General features: G+C 43.0%; 1 protein-coding gene across 4 annotated transcripts in view; it reads right to left on the bottom strand.

The window, feature by feature from the left end:
• Window positions 1-17,896: 17,896 nt before the first annotated feature.
• The window catches only part of ASB9 (ankyrin repeat and SOCS box containing 9), a 29,626-nt gene continuing 24,187 nt past the window's right edge, over window positions 17,897-23,335 (bottom strand). For 3 of the 4 annotated variants that reach the window (XM_046674022.1, XM_046674021.1, XM_046674023.1), the window contains 2 exons: window positions 21,822-22,013; window positions 17,897-18,100 (listed from right to left, as the gene is read on the bottom strand). In XM_046674022.1, coding sequence (XP_046529978.1) covers window positions 17,976-18,100; window positions 21,822-22,013 — 317 coding nt within the window. In that variant the 3' untranslated portion in view covers window positions 17,897-17,975. Of the gene's footprint in view, window positions 18,101-21,753; window positions 22,014-23,335 lie in introns of all 4 variants that reach the window. The other variant, XM_046674024.1, reaches the window with a different exon arrangement.

Genomic DNA, 23,335 nt, shown 5'->3' with positions numbered 1-23,335 from the left:
AAATAACACAGCCACCATATGCATATTAATGAGGTTTCCATGGTTGGCTCATCCTTCCTTCTTCATTCATTTGTACAGACTTACAGAGGGTTTCAATTCCTCGACTTTAAAACATGCACTGTTTTATATCCATCAGCTGATACAGGCTGGCACCTCTTGAGAGATAAGAGAATATTCATCATCAAGGATTCCCTTTCTGTTGAAATATTTTTCACTTTGACTTCTAGTGTACAGTATTTGCTTCATTTCCTAACATTTCTCAAAATGCCTTTGCTTTGTTACCTGATCTGGATCTTGTTATCTTCCCCTCACCTATCAGCCATCAACATTGGCAAATCAAATTCTGAGAACTTTTCCCTCAATAACGTTAGATTATATATGTGTATCAGTCACAGTTTGGCCACAAAAACAGAACCCATTCTAGATATTTTGAACAGGAAGGGATTTGCCATAGGGAATTAGAGGCTTACACAACTCCTGGAAGGGTTGTAGAAATGAAAGTCAGAGAAACTTATTAAAAAAGCAGGAGTCACAGGAAGTGCCACCAATGACCTCAGATACCTGCAGTGCTAAGGTGAGCAGTTTTCAAGGGTGCATCTACGGCTCCCGTCACCTGCCTCTAACCACCACTGGAAGATAATGGCTTTCCAAATTGTGCCCTCATTAACAGAACGAAACTGGAACCCTGATAGAAGGGATCTGGGAGATGTAGTTTCCAGTCCTTCAGCCCCTGAAGTACAGGAGAGAGCTCAGAAGGGCTGGGATGCTACTGGGTATCCACAGAGGGTATTTAATACCGTATGTGAACATGCTCAGTAAAACACTAAAATGCCAAGACTGCAGAGCCAAGAGCTCACTCAGTGCTGGTAGTGACAAGATCTAAGCAAAAGCACTTGGCAATAATAATCAGGAATGAATGAGTGAATGGGAAGAGTGGGACAGGGAAGGAGGAAAAGCCAATATCAGGGTGTCTCATGGAAGTCACTTCTGTCACAATGGGGGCTCCATTCCACCAGGGAAGCGGAAAAAATGACCACCCTAAAGATGGGAGGTTGGAGCATTTATACATTAGCTTCCTTCTCTCATAGTAAGGGTCGTCCTTGAGGGCACTTCCTTCGTATTTCTGGGCTGTGCTCATACAAGCGTCTAACTGAGCTTCCAAGGTGTCAGAAGAGACCTCGAAGCAGAAGGTAGAAAGGTGTGTGCTTGAGGAAGGACCTTGAAAATGCAAACAGTCTAGATCTGCAAGAAACAGCCCATCTTAACTGCAGCTGAAATCAGAGGTAAGCCAAGCAGATATGACACAGGTACCAGAGGCATCTTCCTGAAGAGATCAGCCAAAAGCTTCCCTTCTCCTAACTTCATCACTGGTTTCTTCTTGAAAGAGCAATCTCCACTTCCTCACCTACCATTTGATCCTCATTTGTTTTCAATCCACCATGATCAAATTTCAAATTCAATGAAGTTGAGTTACTGTTTAATTATTGTATTGATGATTACCAAATCAATTATCAGTTCTTGTGTTTGGGAGTTGTTGGCATAAAGGTGGCGTTTACAGCCATGGGGCTGGATAAGGCCACCTGGGGCTTTATGAATCATAAGGAGTGTGGTACAAGAGTAAGCCATGTCACATAAGAGAACAGAGCCAGCGGACACCCTAGGTAGTGATTGAAGGAATTCTCGAATGCACCTCTGAGTTCCAACATCTGTTCTTCCAACCTACAAAAGCATGACATTAGAAGCTATTCTTTTGTGTCTTGAGGACTTCTCTGCTTCCCAGACTCTCAAATACTTTGCTAGAAAATATCTTTGGTTTTCATTAACAGATATCAGAGCAGGAATAGTGAGCAGCCAGTAGACCCCAAGCGAGTTGGATAAATGGGTTATGAATTCTGTCGTGGGAAAAGGGACCAGAAGAGATGATTAAGGACAGCCATTCATTACAAGCTTGCCCTACTTCTCAATCTGCCATAGGTCTGGTCTGAGTCCCAGTACAATCTCCCACAACCCTGTGAAAATGTGCTTCCTTACTTCTATCCCATCATTTTCATTGCCCCAACATAGCCTTTCCTTTCCACGGGGCAAGTCAGAGCACCTCTAACTCTGACTTTAGGTCAGGGTTGAAATATTGTTTGAAAACTCATTTATCACCCAGTCACTCTCCCATGTGAGTTGTGACTGTGTTCAAGTTCTTTATTTGGATAGGAACTAAAAAATACTATTAATTAGGAGGAGGATGACATATATCAGTATGCATAATATATTATGATTGATATGCAATAGATCAATATTCATTGATAATGTATCAATATTTTAGTATAAGATTAATTGAACTAAGGAGGCTCCAAGTGTGTGTGCTTTTCTGGGTGGTGCCAGAGCCTTGCTGTAGCCCTCTCCGATCTTGGCTGCCCCTTTTTATCCACAAGAAAGATGAAAGTAGGACAGAAATGAGTATTTTCCATGAAACAATCTGAAGTCTAAAGCAGTCATGTTTGGAAAATGTGACGGGACAGACAAAATGGTACGTCTTTTCTTCCCTCCTCTATCTGGCCACTTTCCTCCTCCTTTGAGACCCTCTTCTCTGCAAGCCTGAAACTCCCAAGCAGTTATGTGCAGCATCCTCTACACCAGGCTTTCTCAGCTTGGCACTACTCATATTCTGGGCCAGGGCTCTTCGTTGTGAGGAGCTGTCCTGAACATTGTAGGATGTTCAGCTGCATTTCTGGCCTCTACCCTCTAGATGCCAGTAGCATCCAGTTGTGACAACGAAAAATATCTCCAGATATTGTCAAACATACCCTGGGAGGGAGCTAAATATTCCTGAGGTAAGGACACCTTCAGGCCGAAGAAGTCAGTGAGCCCAAGAGGACCCCAGAAGGTTCCACTGCATTGTGCATGGTGGAGAAAGAGTTGCTGGCCTAAATGTTGGCTGTTGGCACCGAATTTAGATGATTGTCAGATGTGGTCAGAGCCCAGATCAATAACTGAAAGAGAACCAAAGGCACATATCTCTCAGCATAGGGGGCATGGTTGAGCAGGCCCTTTTTCTTTGTTTAAATAGAGCCTTCAGCCAAAAGCATTTCTGAACAGCCGAGCCCGATAAACAAATCTCTGGTTACCTGAGAGGGAAAAATCAGCGGAGGTGCCAGTTCCCTGCTGTGTTCACACATCTCCTTAAGCTTTCATTTTACCCTCAGCAATAACAAGCTGATGCCAGTCCATTCGTGACCTGCTAATGGGGTGCGTTTTCGTATTTATCTGCTTTCACGTTGTCTGTGGCCTCTTTGGGAACGCTCCCCGATTGCTCTCCAATCATTTCCCGCCCCTTTTGAGAACATTAGGTATTAATTCAAGCTTGTCAAATCTTATATGATATATTCTATTCAGGAGCTAATACCTCATCAACCTTACCCGGCACTGCAAAATTCAATTTCTCAAGACACCAGCTGTTATCCTGGAGACCTCACATATCTGTTTGGAACAGCTAATAGGAAATGTTCTTGCTGAGCTCGTTTTTCTTTTCTTTTTTTTTTTTTTTGCAACCAGTAAAGCATAACTCAAGGGATCTTAAAAAATAAATGAAATGAATGAATTTATGGCATAGTAGTTTAAGCGCCTTTTGTTAGCACCCTAAATAACAACAAATAAAATAACAATACAACACATATACACAAGTTACAGGATTTTTAAAAGATATTTTTGTGTGAAGGCGGTTGTTGCTTAGTTTCTGAAGAACGCTAAACTGTGGAGCAGCGGTCTTTGATAAGGTCGGAGGCACATCACGTCGGATATCCAATCAACACCAGTTTTTTTTGTTTTAATGGTCACCGATGTTGAAAAGCCAATCCATAGAGATATATTGTTGCAAATGGAATTAAACTTCCACAGCTCATTTTTCAAGGCGAAGATAATCTCTCAAAGACAATAAGAATTCTCCAGAGCTTTCTGAGTTTAACTCTAGTTGCAAAAATATTCAACTTCATCATTTGATCTGGAGACAGGAGGATTAGGATCATGTGCAATCTAGCAGCAGGTTAATAGCTACAGTAATTTCAGAGAAGTGACGAGCATAAAAGCTATTTCAGAATATTTGCAACAACAAAGATTTAAGATATCTGTGAGATCTATGGATGGCAGAGTTATGGTACCGCTAATACTTCTCTGGTTGCCTGCATTCCTAACTGAAAGGAATGCTCAATTTCGTTAGAGGTTAGTGAGACCAAAGATTTTTTAATTTAAATTTGCAGGCCTCTTGAGTTCTATCCATAGACTCCCAGGCTAAGAATTCCTGTTCTAATGGACTGACATATTCCATTGCAACATGAAAAGCAAGACAGAGTCCAGAAACATTTCAAAGGCTAGGTGGTTCAGATTTCCACCCAGCAGCTGCTTCTGACCTCTTTGAGATCATCTACTGGGTTTCCCCATCATTTATTCAGCTTTGACCTCAGAGCCCCCCTTGCTTTTCCCTGAATACAATTATGCCTCAGGGCGTTTGCACTTGCTGATCTCCCTGCCTGAGGGGGGAACAGCTGCCTTCAGATTTCTACATAGTTAGCTCTGTCACCACCTTGAGATTTTTGGCTTAAATGTCACCTCTCCATTAAACTCTCCCTGACTTGATATTTAGAATTGCAATCTGTGCAGTGAGAGTTAATTGCAGCATGCCTGGAATTGGCCTAAGCCGTTCTGTTGAAATAAGAAATCCATCTATATGGCACTGACCCCTGGCCAAGGCATGAAACCCATTAATAAGCAGTCCTGCCGTGTGACCATGGGTTCAAGGAGTTTGGGGAGGTTTGTACCAGCTTGTCAGTACTATTTATTGATAACAGTGAGATGGATAATCTGCATCTGGTCAGGGTGAGCCCCTCAGAGTTCTCTGCTGTTAAGGTGGGTTACATAGCAGGAATATGCATACACAACCAGCAAAATATAAGAAATTTCAGCTAAGACCCCACTTTGAGTTCCCTGGTTCCTGGGGTTGCCATGTACACAATCTATGGCTCTGATTGGAAAGCAAGCACGCATCCTGCCACAGCCCTTACAGAGGGTGGACAACAGATCCCCACCCCATCCTCTCCAGATCCTTTGCAATGAGACAGTCTTTGGCTTTGGGGCATAGCCTCATTTTAATGTCTTTCTCTATTGTCTCTTTATCCTGTAATAAACTCCAGATTTGTAAGCCTTGTCATTTAGGGTCCTATGAGTCTTGTTTAGCAATCAAACCCTGTTTAACTGCCACCATTAGTACACAATCCCAACCCAAACTCCCCCTCCTCGTCTCTGGTGTCCTTGTTTGCATAGCACTTAGCACCATCTGACATACTATATATTTTACTTATTTATTTTGTTCACCACATTAACATATTTATTTGTTAATACTTTGCTTATTATTTTTTTTCTTATCCTCCCACTGGGGCACTCGAGGAGGGCAGGGTTTCTGGTCTAATTTTTTTACTGCAGTATCTCTGGACCGTAGCAGACCTTCTGCATTTATTATTTGATGAGTAAATGAATGAATTGAAGAAAAAGGCAGAGTAGAAAAATCATTTAGAGCTCAAGGCTGTTTTGGCCCGGCTCTGAGGCTGAAAATCAATACACAGAAGCTTAGAAAGATGGACAACGATAAAGAGTGTGTTTACCTGCTGATTATACTCAAGTCAGTTATCATAAGGGACAGAGATGTTAACTGACAGTTGGCTGCAATAGGAATTGATGCACCTAATCTACATTGACTTGAAGACCAAAAACTGATGTCCATGAAGGGCTGCGATAGCTAAGAGCTTCTCTTTCTGACAGCTATTTCAGCCTCTGAAAGCAATCAGAGTCACCCAGATGTGGCATCTCTTTCAGTTTCCCTAATACTTTCAGAAGCTTTTGTGTTTCAGGGATTTTGCTCTAGGGGTGGGAAGACAAAATGGCTGGCAGCTGGCAAACACCACAGGGCTTGTCAGTCAGGAACATTAGCAGTGAAGTTTAGGGATCTTAGGGTTTGACGGGGAGCCATGTTGATGGACCACTGATACAGAGGTTTAGCGTCTTATCACTGGCAACATTTATCTGTAAATGCCTCAGTCTTTCTGGGCTCCCATGTGGACTGTTGATCTACAAAACACAGCTTAACTTTGAGTGCTGCTTAGCTGAGCAATACCAAAGTTCTTCTTCTGTCTAGAGCAATGATTTCCAAATCTTCATCTGCATCAGAATCACCAGAGGAATTTTTTTTAAATACATGGTCTGTTCTTCCTCTCCACTCCCCATTCCAATTGGGATTCTAAATCCTCAGGTCTGAGGTGGGATTTGGGAAATCAGTATTTTTAGAATTTCTGTGTGATTTTACAGTTGGGGAATATCTACTCTAAATTGTATTATAAAGAATTAGTGAATTCAAAAGTGATTAGTGATTTCAATGTGCAAATTACATTCACTTCTTTTTGATTATAGGGGAAAACTCCTTTTTGTGTGTGAGGAAGATGGGCCCTGAGCTAACATCTGTGCCACTCTTCCTCTCTTTTATATGGGATGCCACCACAGCATGGCTTGACGAGCTGTGCTAAGTCCGTACCCGGGATCCCAGTTGTACTGAGATATAATTGACATAACATTGTACTAGTTTAAGGTGTACAACATAATGATCTCATATATGTTTGTATTGCAAAATGATTATCACAATAAGTTTAGTTAACGTCCATCACCTCACACAGCTACAAATTTTTTTTCTTGTGATGAGAACTTTTAAGATCTACTCTCTTAGCAACTTTCACAAATATAACACCGTCTTGTTAACTGTAGTCAACACGCTGTACATCACATTTTTAAGTGTCAAAGTGATGAAATCCTTTCAGAGGAGACTGTGCAGTTTGCTCCAGGTGTGGTCAGCTTGCTAACATCTTGTTTCTGTCTTCCATTCATTGTCCTATTGTTTGAACTTCCAGAGGGAGAGTAGAGAAGACAAAGGGTAAAATACACAGCCCTATAGGTCTGCTCTTGTGTTGGTTGGGAAGAAGCTGGTGCCTGGTTGTTAATCATAAATTTTGGAGGAGGCAGGAAAGGGAGTGGGCGACACATGGTTTGTCCAAGAGTGAAACAGCCAATAATTGGAAGAGCTAAGGATAGAAGCAAGATTTCTCCCCCAATATGTCCCACCCACACTCCAATACAAAGTTCTTTCCACAATTCTGTACTGTCACAATGAAAAACTGAAGTAGTCAGAGGTCACATACAATTTATCTAGAGTGGCCAAATGAATCCGCATCAAGTTAGACAGCTTCCCCTCAGCTTGTACTTAAGCCATAAAGGTGAGGCATAGTTAAAAGCAACATCATCAAAACATATCCTTTAACTCTCCTCTCCAGCAGCTATTCTTCTGAAGCAATTGACAGAAGCCAGCCTAACCATTCCTTGAAGTGGTGGCTGGAGCCAGTTGGTACTGGCTCCTAAAAGCTGATTGTGCATATTTATTCCCAATTCTGCATTAAATGGTGTCAGGCTGGTGGCTTGAAATAGGCTACAGTGGGTGTATTTGCACCACAGAAATTGGTAAACGCTACAAATCAGATGCTTGTGTTTTTTTCTGGAGATCTGGATGTCAAACATTTACCAGCACACCACTACTCAAAAGCTATTGTCCATGCCCAAGTAGACAAAACTCAAATGTCATTATGTTGCCTCCAGTAGTCAGGTAAAGTGTTTGATAAAGTGGGTCTTCCCACTATCAAGTATTGGCCTGTCACCCCACATTGGGGGAAAATAGGCCTCATCACCAATTTCTGAGTCATTCTTTTCATGACTAACAACCTAATTCAGAGAAGCTCATTAACCCATGACTCTACACTTAACAAGGGATCTTTGCCCCCTGTGAAAAGCCTAAGAAGATGAAGGTTTACAGAAAAAGTCATTTGTTTTGATGGCTTCTTCCAGCACGGCACAGTTGGAAATCAAGCATCAAACTAAAGTTTTTCTCCCTTCTAAAGTAGCTGTCTCCAGTCCTGACCTAGAGTGGAAATCACATGAGACACAGAAATTCACAGCCCAAGGAAAACTATCTGCCAGCTTCATTTAACAACCAATTTGGCATCACCACCACTGGTGGGGATCCACGGTAGAATAGCTGCCTTCATTCTACAGTTTAGTGAACTAAAGACAAAGAATTGCTTATTCATTAATCAGAGGGAAATGAGTCATCACTGAGCAGGCACAGGACAGAGAGTACACTTAGAGCCTTGGAACCCAAGACATCAGGATTCCCATTGGTCAAAATCTTCCCAAATCTCGGGTGTAGTGTTTTCACTGTAGCGGGTACCAGTACATGTGTTTGGTTCTTCCTCTCTTCTGCTGCTAAATCCCCAAACAGCAGAGTGCATTTTCACTAAAGCCAACTAACATAAGAAGTGATTGGATCAGAAGGACTTATTAATGAGCCAAAGGGCACAACAGGGCCTGTTTCCATCAGTAACCATCAGTAGCTAGGGGCTGTGCAGGAATTCTTTTTTTAAAGTTTTTTTTCCATCACTGCAGTTTCACAGGTCCAGAGAATAACTGCTATAACTATATTTGAAAAACATTTCTACAAACACCACAGTTAATGTCAGTTCTGAAAAATGCAGGGAGAAAAATGGCCAAGGTGATGCTCCAGTTCATAAAAATCTTCCAAGGAAACCATTTGCACCTCAAATGCTCACTCTTAGCTTTGTCTGAGAGAATCCCGAGGGAGGCAAATAACCACAGGGGCTCTTGCTATTCGAGTGTTAGTCCTTGCTATTAAGACTAGAAAGGTCTAGATGTTACAGAAAGTATTCCTACTAACTCCGCTTCAGTTGGTTTTGGGCTGTCAGTGGTTTTCCCAAGAGTCAAGACTGATTTGCATCTGTGCTGCTCCCTCCATATTCTTTTCTCCTTATGACAAAGGGCATAAAGGACTACAGGCCTGGAGAACACATCTTATCTTAAATCCTAGAAGAGACAAGACAAAAGATCCACTTATGATGAAGAACCTGGCACTCTGACTGTTTTAGTAATCCTTTGGTTCTAAGGAATAGAATCTACTCAAGCTAGTTTAAGTAAAAGGATAAAGGTTTCATGGAAGAGAAAGCTGTATCGATTCCAGGTTTCAGGAACAGTAGGAATAAAAAATATAGCTTCAAGAAGCTTAACAATAGGCATACATGAATACTTACTCTGATGTCCCACCATTTACTTGACTCAGTTGACCATTCTCTGAGTCTTTGTATTGCTTGATTCAAATTTTCCAGAGAAGGAATGTGAATGACCACTGGCAAGCATCAGATTGACTACTCTGCGAATGCTGTCCATGCCATTATACTGGGCAAAGCCATGTAGGATAGTTTCCCATTCTAAAGACTAATAGCAAGGAACAAGGTAAGCTAGAACAGGAAATTGGTTGTGGAAGACAGATCCACTAGGATCTTTACTCAGTACCTTCACAAGCCATAGAGTAGTGCCATAGCCTGCAGTTTATTTTTGAATGAATGGCAATCTGGATTTGTACATGATGAAATTCACCTCTGTAAATTTCATACATTACAGTCATGTGTGCTGGCTCTGGCTTACATGGAAAAATATCTCCACGCACAAAGCTATAAAGCAGGCATTCTGTCATTTCAGTCATCCAACTGGTTGATTCACTGTGGAAAAAAAATCAATTGAGTGAAAAGTGGTTGATTTGGTGACTTAGAGCAGACCCAGACTGAAAGGGACAGAAGGATTTGACATTTGTGTGGCAAGATAAGTTACTGTGATATTAATTGTGCTTACTTCTCACTGTTAGGTTAATGTTCTTCATTGCTAATTGTAGTTCAGGGGTCAGTGAACTTTTTTCTGTAAAGGGTCAGCGAGTAAATAACTTGGGCTTTGCAGGCCTTATGGTCTCTGTCACAACTACTCAGCTCTGACGTAGTGCCAAAGCAGACATAGATAATATGTAAATGAATGGGTGTAGTTGTGTTCCAATAACACTTTATTTACAAAAACAGGAGGCAAGATGGATCAGGTCTGCCAATAATCGTCTGCCACCCTCTGTTCTAAATCATTTCTCTTCCTCCTTCCTCAAACCTCTACTTCCTTTTAAGTATACACCATCAGAGGATACAATCCACCACCCCTCCTTGTTATGGTCATCAACAAATTGTTTTTACACCTAGTTCTCTGTCTTCCTCTTAATCTTTTATGCTTGTCATTGCTCATGGAAAGTTTCCCACTGTGGAGAAGATAATTCACCCTACATTCCCACTTTTCTGTCCCTTGCAGCCTTCACTTCCAATGATCTTTTCCTTAATCCGCCCCCTTTCTCCTAGAGTCTGTCATCTCCAGAACCCAAACTACCTCCAAAATCTTGATTTGGAGCCTCTCACTAACAATCAAACTCTCTTGCTCTAACCCACTTACCGGAGATACCAATAGTTTTTGGATTCCCTGAGGTCACTAGGACTTCCAATCCTTTGGCTCTACCACTTTTTCACTGACCCCCAGCCCTACCCTCTCATGTCTTCCTATCCCTCCTTGCCCAGTGTAGACAGTAATAATACCCTTGTATACTCCCCTTAACTCCCCTGACCCTCTTTCCCATTTTTGCACCTATGCCAGAGCTGCACCTGAGCGCTGAGTGTGGCTGGAGGAAATACACAATCGTGACCACAGATCTCAAGTGGGCACTCTGCATACTTGACAATCCTACCTCATTTCTCTAGTAGAGTTAACTTTTCCACTCTCAGAGACAACTGCTTTACATCCTGTCCATCCTCTAACCCCCAAAGTCCCTTACTCCTACTGACTCTTCCTTTTTCCTTGGGAAAATGGAAACTACCCAAGCCTGTACTTCCATGGGCTCATGAACATCTATGATGTGGGGTTGAAGGCTGGGGTGCCTTCTGTAGGCACCTTCTGTGCTAAGGGCCCACTTTCTTTGTTTATGTTTCTGAAACTCACTGAGGGGATCATGCTAGGTTTTCCCAGAGCTGGAAGGGAGAGAATACTTGGAGACCTAGGGTGGAATTGTTAACATGGGGAGACATTAATTCCACAAGACTGAAAGGAAACAGTGATTTTTGGATGGGTGCCAGAAACAGGTGCTCATGTCCTCTTCCCACACAACAGCTTGGGGAAATGGCACAGTTTTAACAGAGAATTTCTACAGGGTCTCTCTAGGAAGGCTGAGTCACAGACACTAGGGCTCCCAGCCTCAGCCCAAGCATTAGGTTATGTGATTGCCTCAGAGCCTCCTATCTCCAAGGAACTGCCTGGGCCTGGACAACAGATATCACCAGTTTCCACCTAGACCTAAGACCAGAGGGCCATTCTTTCATGTTCTGGGCAACATAAGACCCTTGAGATCTCTGCTAAACCCTTAAATGGGGTCCACATTGTGACTGAGGTTGCATCTCAATTAAATTCATTTTAGAGAACTAAAAGAAATGGGACATAAATGCAGACCCACCACATTTGATTCTGTGCAATGCAACTCATAGGAATAAACTTCCACCTGTGGCTTTTGAAGTACATTCTTATTTAAGAAATACGCATAAAATGTGAATTGGACAAAAAGCAGGATGATACCATCCCCAGTTTTCATGGTCATAGCCCGACGTTTACAATGTATATACTTAGGCTTCCAGCAGAAGTATCTTCCAAGCCAATAAAGCTTAAACATCTCAAACATCACATTAAAATTCCCACACTGGCCTGTAGAACCACCTGATTTCACTTTACTCCCCAAAAATCAAGCTTTTCAAAAGGGCATATAAAGTTGAAAAATCTCCTATCACCAGGAGTGAGCAAAGAGGCCTTGGGTGGGGAGGAAAGTGAGCAGAAATCAATTTTACTTGCTTCGGCCTCACAATGGATTTTGCAAAGTAAAGGGTAGAAAATCAATCTTGTCAAATCAGTGAGAATTTTATACACTTGAAGGAGTCTAAAGGTCTTGGAAGGTGTATTAGGCACATCATGAAAGATACAGCATGAAGGTTGGACCCTTTTCTGTAGTGAGAGGACCGTGCGAAGGATTTTTGCCATGTTCCTCATCAAGATGAGCCCATGGCAGAAGCCAAACTTCCTCAGTCCCAGCCCAAACACTCTGATGGGTGGGACTGGAGCAAGACACAGAAGTCCTAGGAGTGCCTGCTCTTGACTCACCAGAAGAAGCTTCCAGATTACATTAACAGAAGGCCCCCTTATCCTGTCCCTGATGGTGAGTGCCTCTGGCATTTGGGGGCTTCTGGGCCATCTAATAAGACAGACCTCCTGTGGCTGTAGAGTAAGTCCATGCTTTGGTGAGTAGGGGCTGGTCACTCCCAGTGATATCACCAGGGAATCAGATAGGAAACCAGAGTATGGAATGTCAGCCTTGAGCAGAAGGAAGGCCAGGGGGCTCCTATCCATTTCCGGGCTTTTCCCTTTTGGGTGTGAAGGAGACACCACAGATAAGTGCTGGAGGGAAGTCAGGAGAGGTAAGAGACTAATGTCCTCTGCCTGAGGGGAGTTGGCCAGGGGCAAGGCCAGGAGGCAGACGGGTAGCATACTTAGCTGCATTTTGTGAGCTTATTACTTGGCTCCCCTTTTGGATTCAATAAACTTTAGTGAAGTCTCCTATAAAACGTCTGCCTAATCGAACCTGTCCTTCCTCGTCTTAGTCCATTCAGGCTGCTATAACAAAAATACTATAGACTGGGTGGCTTAAACAACAAGCATTTCTTTCTCACCATTCTGGGAGCTAGGCAGTCTATGATCAAGGAGCTGGTGGATTCGGAGCCTGGTGGAGACTGGCTTCCTGGTTCATAAATGGCCACCTTCTCACTGTGTCCTCACATGGTGAAAAGGACAAGAGAGCTCTCTGGGGTTTCTTTTATAAGGGCACTAATCCCATCATGAGGGCTCCACCCTCATAACCTAATCACCTCCCAAGGGCCCCACTTGCTAACACCATCACCTTGGGGATTAGGATTTAAACATATGAATTTGGGGGGGACACAAACATTCAGTTCATAACATACCTAGATTTACAGAAGAGTCACAAAGGCCAGCATAAGAGAGAGTAACACTCCCCCACCTCACCCCCATGGCAGGCATGCCAGTGACCTTGTACTTAGTGAGCAGGTTCAAAGGGAATGGAGTCAAGGCTGAGAAGTCCCACTTATTGGCCCCATCTGGACCTTCATTCATCCATTGCCAAACTTGTTGATCTAGGCTTGATGTGATTAAAGGAACTATGTGGCCCCTGACACAGCTGTATGATCTTGGGGAAGCTACTTGACCTCTCTGTGCCTGTTTCCTTAGCTGTAAAATGAATATAACAACACACCTATATCACAGGATTATTATAAGCATTATACGAGTCGTTTGTGAAATTCTTAGAGCCATGCCTGGCATAGAGTAAGCACTACATACATATTTGATTGAATAACAAAAATAATCATTACCATGTTGCTATACATTGGACTTTGTCAATACAAAATTGATGGTTATTAGCCATTTAGCAGATTCTGGGCCCCTGGTATACGAAGCCCTTCTGCCAGTTATTCAAGTAAACACTAATCTAGGTGCTCATTTGAAGCGATTTTGCAAATGTAATTAAGGTCCAAAATCAGGAGATTATTCAGGTATGCCTGACCTAATCAGGTGAGCCCTTTAGAAGCAAAGAGTTTCCTCCAGCTGACCACAGCACAGGAACTCAGGGAGATGTACTCCACTTGGCCTGGAAGAAAGCCAGCATCCATGTTGTGAACTTCCTATGGAGGGGGCCACATGGCAAGGAACTGTGGGTGGTCTCTAGATGATGAGAGCAGTCCTCAGCTGACAGCTGGTAGGAAAACAGGAACCTGAGTCCTACAACCCCAAGGAACTGAATTCTGCCAACAACCAGTGATCTTGGAGGAAGACCCCTGAGCCCTGGATGTTGAGAACTATACCTTTGGCCAACACCTTAATTTCAGACCAGTGAGACCCTGAGCAGAGAATCTAGTCACGGCAATCCTAGACTTCTGACCTTCAGAAACTACAAAATAATAAACTTGTGTTGCTTTAAGCCACTGAGTTTGTTTTAATTTGTTATGCAGCAATAGAACACTAATACAACAAGAAAGAAAAGAAAAAACATACACAACTAGCACATGAGCAGCCAGGTGATTTTATTCAAAGCCCAGACAGCTTCCCCTCTACCCTGCCACATTACAGATAAAGATTTTGTAACTGACAAAGTCAGTACAAAACGCTCTCAGTTCAGAAAAAAATGTTTTCATTTGCCACACTAGGCTTGGTCCCACGGGAAGGCATTGTTGTGCACTCACTAGCATTGCTGGCAGGGCAAAGCTGACCCACCTGCCCCAAGAGGCAGCAAGTTTAGAGCCTCCCGGGCTGGTTCATCTGGTCGGGGAAAGGGCTGGGTGATGTCCAGCCCAAACCTGGCATAGCCTTCTGATGTCACGCCAATACCTTTGACCTACAGACTCGGCTCCACCTCCACTTCTCACACACACAGGGGAAACTGGGCAGGGGGTTTTAGGACCCAGAGCTCTAGGATTTATTGATGGAAACAGAAGGCAGAGAGTGTCATGGTTAAGAGCTCTGGCTTCTGCCTTAAATTTTGGCTTCACGACCTACTGACTGTGATTTTTGCAAATTCCTCAACCCCTCTGCACCTCCATCTTTAAAATAGGGATAACAAAGTTGTGAAGGTTTGAGGTAAAGCTTATGTATCACTGATGCCTGGGGCCTAGCTGGCAGCAAGCTCTGCAGAATGGGAGCTGTTGTTTAGCTGCTTTTGATGCTGACTTGGTCTTATACTCAAGCCCTAATGCTGTGCCTTCATCATATTATAAATGCTCAAGCCCAAGCCCCAGAAAGACAGCTGAGCACATCTTGGTCCCTTGGTTCTAAGGCCCGACTGTCTGCTTAATGACTCACCAATCCAGCCTGCTACATGGGCATTGTACAATGGACATCTTCTTTCATTGTAACACGAATTGTGCTAGCAATGTGTACCAATTGGTCAGCGTTTCTACTGGATAAAACCAAGGGAATGTAGTAAACTGATAATATGAGACTGGGCTACAATAAATATATGTTAAGTTTATACTCTAAAAACAAAGTAATTACCTTTGTTTTTTTTTTGAGGAAGATCAGCCCTGAGCTAACATCTGCTGCCAATCCTCCTCTTTTTGCTGAGGAAGACTGGCCCTGAGCTAACATCCGGGCCCATCTTCCTCTACTTTATATGTGGGACGCCTGTCACAGCATGGCTTGCCAAAAAGTGCCGTGTCCGCACCCAGGATCTGGGCCAGCGAACCCCGGGCCACCAAAGCAGAATGTGCACACTTAACCGCTGTGCCACCAGCCCAGCCCCTTTTTTTTTTTTAAAGATTTTTCCTTTTTCTCCCAAAGCCTCCCACTACATAGTTGTGTATTTCCAGTTGTGGGTCCTTCCCGCTGTGGCATGTGGGATGCCACCTCAGCCTGGCTTGACAAGCGGTGCCGCGACCGTGCCCAGGACTTGAACCGGCGAAACCCTGGGCTGCCGAAGCAGAGCACACAAACTTAACCACTCGGCCATGGGGCCAGTGCCACCATTTTTAAAAGATGGTTTCATGAGGCTAAAGATTTACATCCTTCCTTCATGAAGGTGGGGGGTCTATTAAATGTGACTGAATCATCTTTGAGGATAGAATTTATGAAGTTGTGCCAGATTGTGATGATAAAGTGTTCAAAGGTGTATGACACTTATAAATATAGCCGCATCTAGAATCATAAAAATAGGCTTCCTATTTAAATAGAATCTTCTTTCTGAACATTGCTAAGTGAGGTAATTTGAAATTTTCCTAAATTGCAATGAGGGAGGTGGTGGTGGTTTTTTCACATTTAAGGAGATGACCATCTATTATATGGATTTGCAAATTGGTTAATTGTCTGGAAGATTTAAGAAGAAAAATGCTGTTCCAGTAATTCTGTACAGTCCGGGTTAAGCTCAGAGGATTTGGCCACGGGAAGATTAACATAAGCAAGAGTCTGTCCAATACATTTAATGTGAGAAATCAGGCTATTTTTTAAACTAGCGTTTTCAAGAAGAAAACCATAACAAAATGCCTACAGCTCCTTACTCCTTAGCAAATAATTCTTCTGACTAGAGTGTAAGATTCAGAGAGTTCACTGTCTTTGCCTATCTCCTTCACTGTGGCCACCCTGGTGCCTAGAATAGTGCCGGGCACAGACAGAGGCACTCACTATATTTTTCCTGAATAAATGAATTAATGAAATTAAGTGAATTAGCAAGTAGCAGAACGCTGGTGTTCGTTTTCTGTCTAAACTCCGAGCAGTTACAAATGTAAACATGATCAGAACAAGACGGGAAAAAAAGGAGCAGGGAGGTGAAGTACTGTAAACTCACATTTGAATGTTTGGGCAAACTGGAAGAGGAGAAGAAAACCCAGTGTCCATGCAATTTGTCACTACAAAGTTTTCATTCCTGAATGGAAATTTCCAGAGTCTATGTTGTAAACCATCTTACAATGGGTCACTTATGAGGAGCAAGCCTTTTGTTTAAATGACTATGTGGCAGCAGCGCCATCTGCTGGGTAACTAGTTGGGCATTTTAGAAAAATATTCTAGATTATTTTTCATATAGCAAATTGAATTTTGAATCACAGAAAATTATATCAAAAATGTCATTAGAGATCATCTAGGTCATATGTCATCTTATAGGTAAGAATTTGCCTTAAGGAGGTGCAATATTTTCTTTCTTTCTATTGATGCCACGGAGCCCCAAATTCATCTCTCAGAAGACTGAAACTACAGCCATCATTACTAAATTCTATCACAGGTCTCACGTAAATTAGAAACTGAAAGGCAGTTACAGTCCACTCATCGAGCTTCTGAAGAGTACTGTCCAGTAGAAATTTCTGCAATGATGGAGCAATAGAACTTTCTGCAATGATCTATATCTGTGCTGTCCAATACAGGAGCCACTAGCCATGTGTGGTTACAAACACCTGAAATGTGGCTAATGACACTGAGGAACTAGATTTTTAATTTTACCTAATTTTAATTAATTTACATTTTTTAAATAGCCACATACGGCTGGTATAGGGTTTCTCAACCTCAGCACTATTTCCATTTTGGGCTGGCTAATTCTTTGCTGTGGGGGCTCTCCTGTGCATTGTAGCACGTTTAGCAACAGCCCTGGCCTCCACCCAATAGATGCCAGTAGCACCCCACCACCAGTTGTAACAACCAAAAACATCTCCAGACATTGACAGATGTCCCCTAGAAGGCAAAATCACCCCTGGGTGAGAACTACTGGACTAGTAGCCACTGTATTGGACAGCATGGTTCTAGAATATGCCTAATACATATATGAAATTTTGATTGAGAAAAAGAACTGACCCCTATACTTTACTAGGGCAGTAGTGGTTTTGTCACAAGAACAGGGAAGGTTTAAAAAAAAAGTCAGACGTAGACAGAGAAACGTCTTCTCTATCTTCCTTCCTATGTAAAGGAGATGGAGCCTGGATAGTTATACCGGGAAATTCTACCTCACTCGGAAGTCCCCAGGTTAGCATAAGAAAACCTATACTCCAATCTGGCTTCCCCGTCCTCGCTGTGGCTAAGTGGACAAATTGACCTCCCTGGTCTTATATCTCACCTGGAGAAGGGGAGGGACTAGTGCCCACCTGGTAGGGATGCTGAGAGGGCTAAACCAGATGATGCATAAAGTGTTCCTAGCTCAGTGCTCGGCATGTAGTAGATATTCAACACAGTAGTTGTTATGTTAGCCACCCTCTTCCAGGCAGGAGGGAAAAAAGTCTTCATGCCTTCCAACCAATAATGCAAAAGTACCCAGTGTTTTTCCATTGAAAATAAAACCCTAATTGAAAAAACTAGCCAAGCTCTCTCAACCTGACTTGACTTTAAAATTCCAATGGCTGCAACACTCGATGTTTGTTGTTTGTGACTTCATTCCCTTGACACATTTAAATGTGTAGAAGAAACCGTGTCAGCTCCTCGGGGAGGACCAGTCTGGTGATCTTATGATGCTGCTGGATCCCAAAGCACTTCCGAATTCTAAGGCGGCATAACTGCATCAAAGAAGGGGGTCCTGAGGGAAGATCATAAGACAAGCCACACATCGGTTTCGTTGATCTAAGACTACTTTTCCTTTCCTTCTTTTAAAGCATACAAGCTACAACATTGTTATAAGGAAATAATACGGTGCTGTTTAAGACCATTTTCTGTATTTTGTAGGAGGAATTTCTAGGCCCTGTTTTCTCTTTTCTGGTATCTCATCAGAATGAGTTTGTTAGATTTTGATTTAGAACCGACTGAAAAAAAATTCAAACCTTCATCTCACTAATGGAGGTTTAAGGAAGCTAATTTTGGAATGATGAAGCTACACAAAATTCCCAGTAATGAAAATAAAATTCACATTTAACAGCTTTCTTGTCTTTTACCTTTAAAAAAGGTCCTATTTCTAGATGCAAACATTCTTATTTTATAATTTGAGCAATTTCCAAATATTCAAATATAATGAACCATCAGTGAAGCATAAGTGTACGTTACCTTAAGTCATATTTGTTTTTATATTCTGCATTCAGAGCTATCCCAGTGCTTCAACTCATACTGTGAACTAACACAAAGCTTGCCTAGGGAACCAGTGGCTCTCAACCGGGGGTGGGAGGAGGGAATAAGGATGGGTATTTTGCTCCCCAGGGACACCTGGCAATGTCTGGAGACACTTTTGGTGTCCCAACTTGGGGATGGTGTTCCTGGCATCTAGTGGGTAGAGGCCAGGGATGCTACTAAACATCCTACAGTGCACAGCACAGCCCCCAACTGGCCCCAAACATAAACAAACAGTGCTGAGGTCGAGAAACCCTGTTCCAGGGTAAAAGGATGGGAAATGATTTCCCAGCCACCCCCTCCACCTCCTGCACCAAATTGTGATGGGAATTCTCTTTTGGCTATTAAAAACACACAGAAAAGCAAAGGTATATACCCTGAAGAGTCCCATAAAGCAATAGCTCTCAATCCAGGCTGCATTTCAGAATCACCTGCCAGAGGAAGCTTTAATCTACATGACGTTGGGCCCCACCCCAGAGATGTGGCTCAGTTACTGTTGCGTGAGGCCTGTCCATCTGGATTTTTTAAAGGCGTGTGCCCCAGGTCATTTATTGTGCAGCCAGGGTTGAGAATACAACCGAAAGGGTACAGCGGCCTCTAATTTCCTATAGCATCACAAGCTACAGGATAAACTGGGTTACATAGTTCTCAGGGGATGGAGAACAAGAAGTGGAAATAGATAGATTGTATAATCATATACAATTTGATTGTATAATCAAAAAGATAAATGCAGCATTTTCAATCACGCCCTCACAATACATTCAGAGGCCCCTGTTGGAATTTAGGGCACCTCCCAGTTTATGTCCAGGGTACATATTAACCAACTGCAAAAAGTACGGTTTTTGCAGTTGTGGGGAACTACAGCTTTTGTGGGGAAACAGAACTTAATCTTATCTCACTAAGGAATGTTGAAGGACATGCCTAATCATATGTGCTACTGTCAGGGACAACTGGAGGAGGAACTGATAGAGAATTATGAAGAGCTGGACGTCAGAGCAAGCCTGATAGAGAATGAGGAAAAGCAGGGCATCAGAGTAAGCTCAGCATAACTACTGATGCAAACTGAATCTCTGCTGTTTACCACGAGGAGACTGATGCATGGCAACAGTAGCCTCAATTCCATGTAAACAGAGCTGAAAACCCACTGCAGCTTTGCGGCCACTTGCTGGCACCTGTAAGTATTCATGGAGGTTGCTTTACTCAATAATAAAATCAGCTAATTCTATATTTATGAATTGGTATATTGCTTTGGGTCTTGATTTCCCTTTTTTCCCCAGTAACACTCATGATGCTTTAAGGCCAAAGCACATTCAGGGGTGGCTCCTGTCGTGCTGGGCTGAGAGAGAGTCATTTTTAGTTTTCATTGTGTGCCATGAGTAAACACTGCTTTTGATGCTTTTCAAAGGACATGAGGTGTAATATTCTTGAACTCCTTTCTGGGGACACCCAGAGACAGAAATTGCTGTGGTAAATCTGCAGGTCTGGCTTTCTGTGCTTGCCTGGCCCCATTTCCCATGGGCTTCCAGCCTGCTGACAGGCGACTTCACCAGAACCCCGAAAATGACTCAGAGAGACAAAAGAAGCCATGATTCTCTCCGATGGTAAATGACATTTTATAAACCAGTGGGATCATTGGCCACACTGTCACTAAAATGCGGATTAAAGGAATTAAAGGCAACGTAAGGGTCTAGGAACGGCTTTGGGAAATAAAGTGGAAGGGAAGAGTCAGTGGAGGCGATCTGAAAATCCAATGAGATTATTTGATGGGGTGGGGAAATATTATATATATGTGTATATATACACATATATATGTATGTGTCTGTGTGAGTGTGTGTCTATATATATGACTTTATGACTAAAAGGGGCCCTGAGGCAGTTTTGCCTTTGTGGATTTCTTTCTCAATAAAAGAAACATGATATTTTACAACTGTGTTAATGTAAAGATAAACATAATCCAGGTTGAGTTTTATTCATTTTTTCGCTCTGATTTTAAAAGAAATTAAAACATGTCTGTGGGCCCCTAAAAACATTGCGTGCCCCAAGCATTGTGCTGTCTGTGCCTGCTGGAGAAATCAGCTTTGTATATATAGTAGAATTTTTTTAAAACAAGAAATCATCAAAACGCAGGTAGAGTTGCCTGATGACTATCCCCCTGCTTTACATAAAGGGGTTTCTATTGGACTGTTCCTTGTGCCTGGGGTGGGTCTTCTCCAGCCGGGCTGGCATGACTCCAGGAGTACAGGCCTTGTTTGGAGGCCCCAAGGTGGGGCTTTGGCCACGAGCACCCTGGGGCAGTGGGGGCAGGAAAAAAGAATTCTGTGGCTACTTTACCATCCTGCCCAGAGCCAGCCCTAATTCTCAACATGTGGGGAGAAAATAACCAGGTTACACGACATCAGAATCCTTCTGGTAGGGGAGCCTGCTTCAAAGTCCCACAACTCCTAAAACTGAACACAGTCCACACTCTGACAAAAAAAAAAAAAAATTGGGTCCTGAGCTGGTTGCTCTCTACCTCTCAGGGCAATTAAGAATGCAATCTGAGGGGTCTCTGCTCCCCACCCCAGCCCAACCATGACCTCACAGCCCAGGGAAGTGCCCCTACCACCTTGCACACTGCTCAACCACAGCGCTTGGTCATTTGGGTCAGGAGTGTCAGTTCTTATTTATGGAGGAATGTGGACTTAGTGTTGGTCAACTTATAATGGTAAATGTCTTCAGATTGCTGTGATTCATTAAAGTAATATCCTACCTATACGCTTAATTAGTTGTACCTTTACCCCCAGAAACCAAATGCCCCTTAGTTCGGCCCATCTGTAGTGCAGGAAGACATCCTGGGACATTGGACAATCCCAAAGAGCCTTCTGCTGTATCATTCTAAAGCACGTTTTAGATAACTTTAACATTAAAATTTTAAAACAATATCTTAACTCTTTGAAAACTGGCCTACCCCCTTTTATGAACATTAGATCATCCAAAACAGCCTGTCTCCAACATGCCAATCAGCAGGATGGTTATTTACTACATAACCAGTACTGTACCTTGTGGAATACTAAATCATCTCAACTCCCCACATTTAGTGATGGCAGAGAATGATCTTTTTTATAGGATCAGAAGTCAGAATTTGGTAAGTACCTGCCTCCTACTAGAGCCCGCTGGAGTCTCTATGGATTAGGGCTTAGGTTCGGGCAAGGGAGAAGCACCTTCTCTCTGCAAGAAGAGCTGGGTCAGAGGGCTCTCTGGAGGCACCAGCTCTAAAGGACGTTTGCCCTCGGCATTCCTGGCCTGGGTGTCTGCTCCATAGTCCATGAGCAGGCGGGCCAGCTCCCCATTGGACGCCCTGGCCACTGTGTGAAGAGGGGAGTCCAGACCTCGGCCTTGGTTCACACTTGCTCCTAAAGAGTCATGAGAAACAAACAGAGAGTCAGTCAAAGAGCAAAGTCCAAGCAGCCCCCTTCTCGAAGCACTGCACCTCAAAATTCCCTAAGAAAAGGGAATCTACAGTGCGCACAGCAATTCTCCTGAGAAAACAGATGACTGGATTCCACTTAAAAATATGGGGCAAATGTCATTTGACAATGTGACTGAATGTACAACATGAGCTATACAGCATATGAGGTTTAAAACCTCACCCTTGAGCACTATACCTAGGTGTGATACATACAAGAAAAATCCTGGTGATGTGAAAGCTGCATATTCATTATTAATGGAGCCCAAATATCAGCCAGTATAGACAGGAAGTGAGGCTAGACAGTGAAATCCCATCTACAGCAAGCAGCTACATTCATACACGGAGCAACTGCCATGGAGTTTAAAACCTGGGACTTGGGACTCTGTGATTTGGACTGTGAAGAGCAAGCAACTTGTGAGGGCATCTCTTAGATTGGGGTGGCTAATCCCAAGATCAAAGGGAAGATGGTGAGGCCCTCCTCTTCAGGAGTAAGGTGGATTTCTACACCACCCCCACCCAATTCCATCCCTATACTCTCAACAAATCCCCACCGCAGCCTGGATGCTGGCTCCCACTGTGACATGTGGGGATGTGTGGCTTTGCCTGAGCTGCTGTCCCTCTAGAAAAATGGGAATCTATGTCCACTCAACAAGTGCTAATTGAACTGTTCTTATATTGTTCTTGGCTTTGTGAGGGATGCCAAACCTGGGCCTCTTCTGACTAGGGGCTTAACATCTACCTAGGGTGATAGAAGAGAAAGAGAAAGAAAGAGAAAGAGAAAGAATACAAATCTCCTAATTCATGGCAATGACTACCAAATGAGTAGAAGGCAATAAGAACTAGAAGAACATTCAGGGGAGGGAAAGATGACTGGATTTTTAAAGAATAAACAGGACTCTAATTAAAGAGGTGATGAAATGGTGTTCCAAGTGTTGAATAAGGGACTGGACACCGCAAGGAGGTGAAAAAGAATGAGGCTACATAGGCCTTTTCAAAGAAACTCTAATATTTACAATGGGCTAAAATTGGGCAAGTTGAATTTCCAAATCAAAGAGAACTGGTAAAGAGGGCCCCAAATAGGAAGACTCAGTCCTAACCCAGCAACTTTGGGAGTTATTCAGAGCCTAATAATATGATTGGCCAGAGGGAGGGTGGGAGAGGAAAGGGAGGAAAAAGTAATAATCGTTGAGGACCACCCTGGGAGGAGATATTACCATCATCATCATCATTATCCTCATTACAAGCAAGATAGCTAAAGTTCAAACA

Source organism: Equus quagga, chromosome 10 (assembly GCF_021613505.1).
Source record: "Equus quagga isolate Etosha38 chromosome 10, UCLA_HA_Equagga_1.0, whole genome shotgun sequence".
In the NCBI taxonomy this organism is placed as follows: domain Eukaryota; kingdom Metazoa; phylum Chordata; class Mammalia; order Perissodactyla; family Equidae; genus Equus; species Equus quagga.
This window is presented reverse-complemented; position numbering and strand designations above follow the sequence as displayed.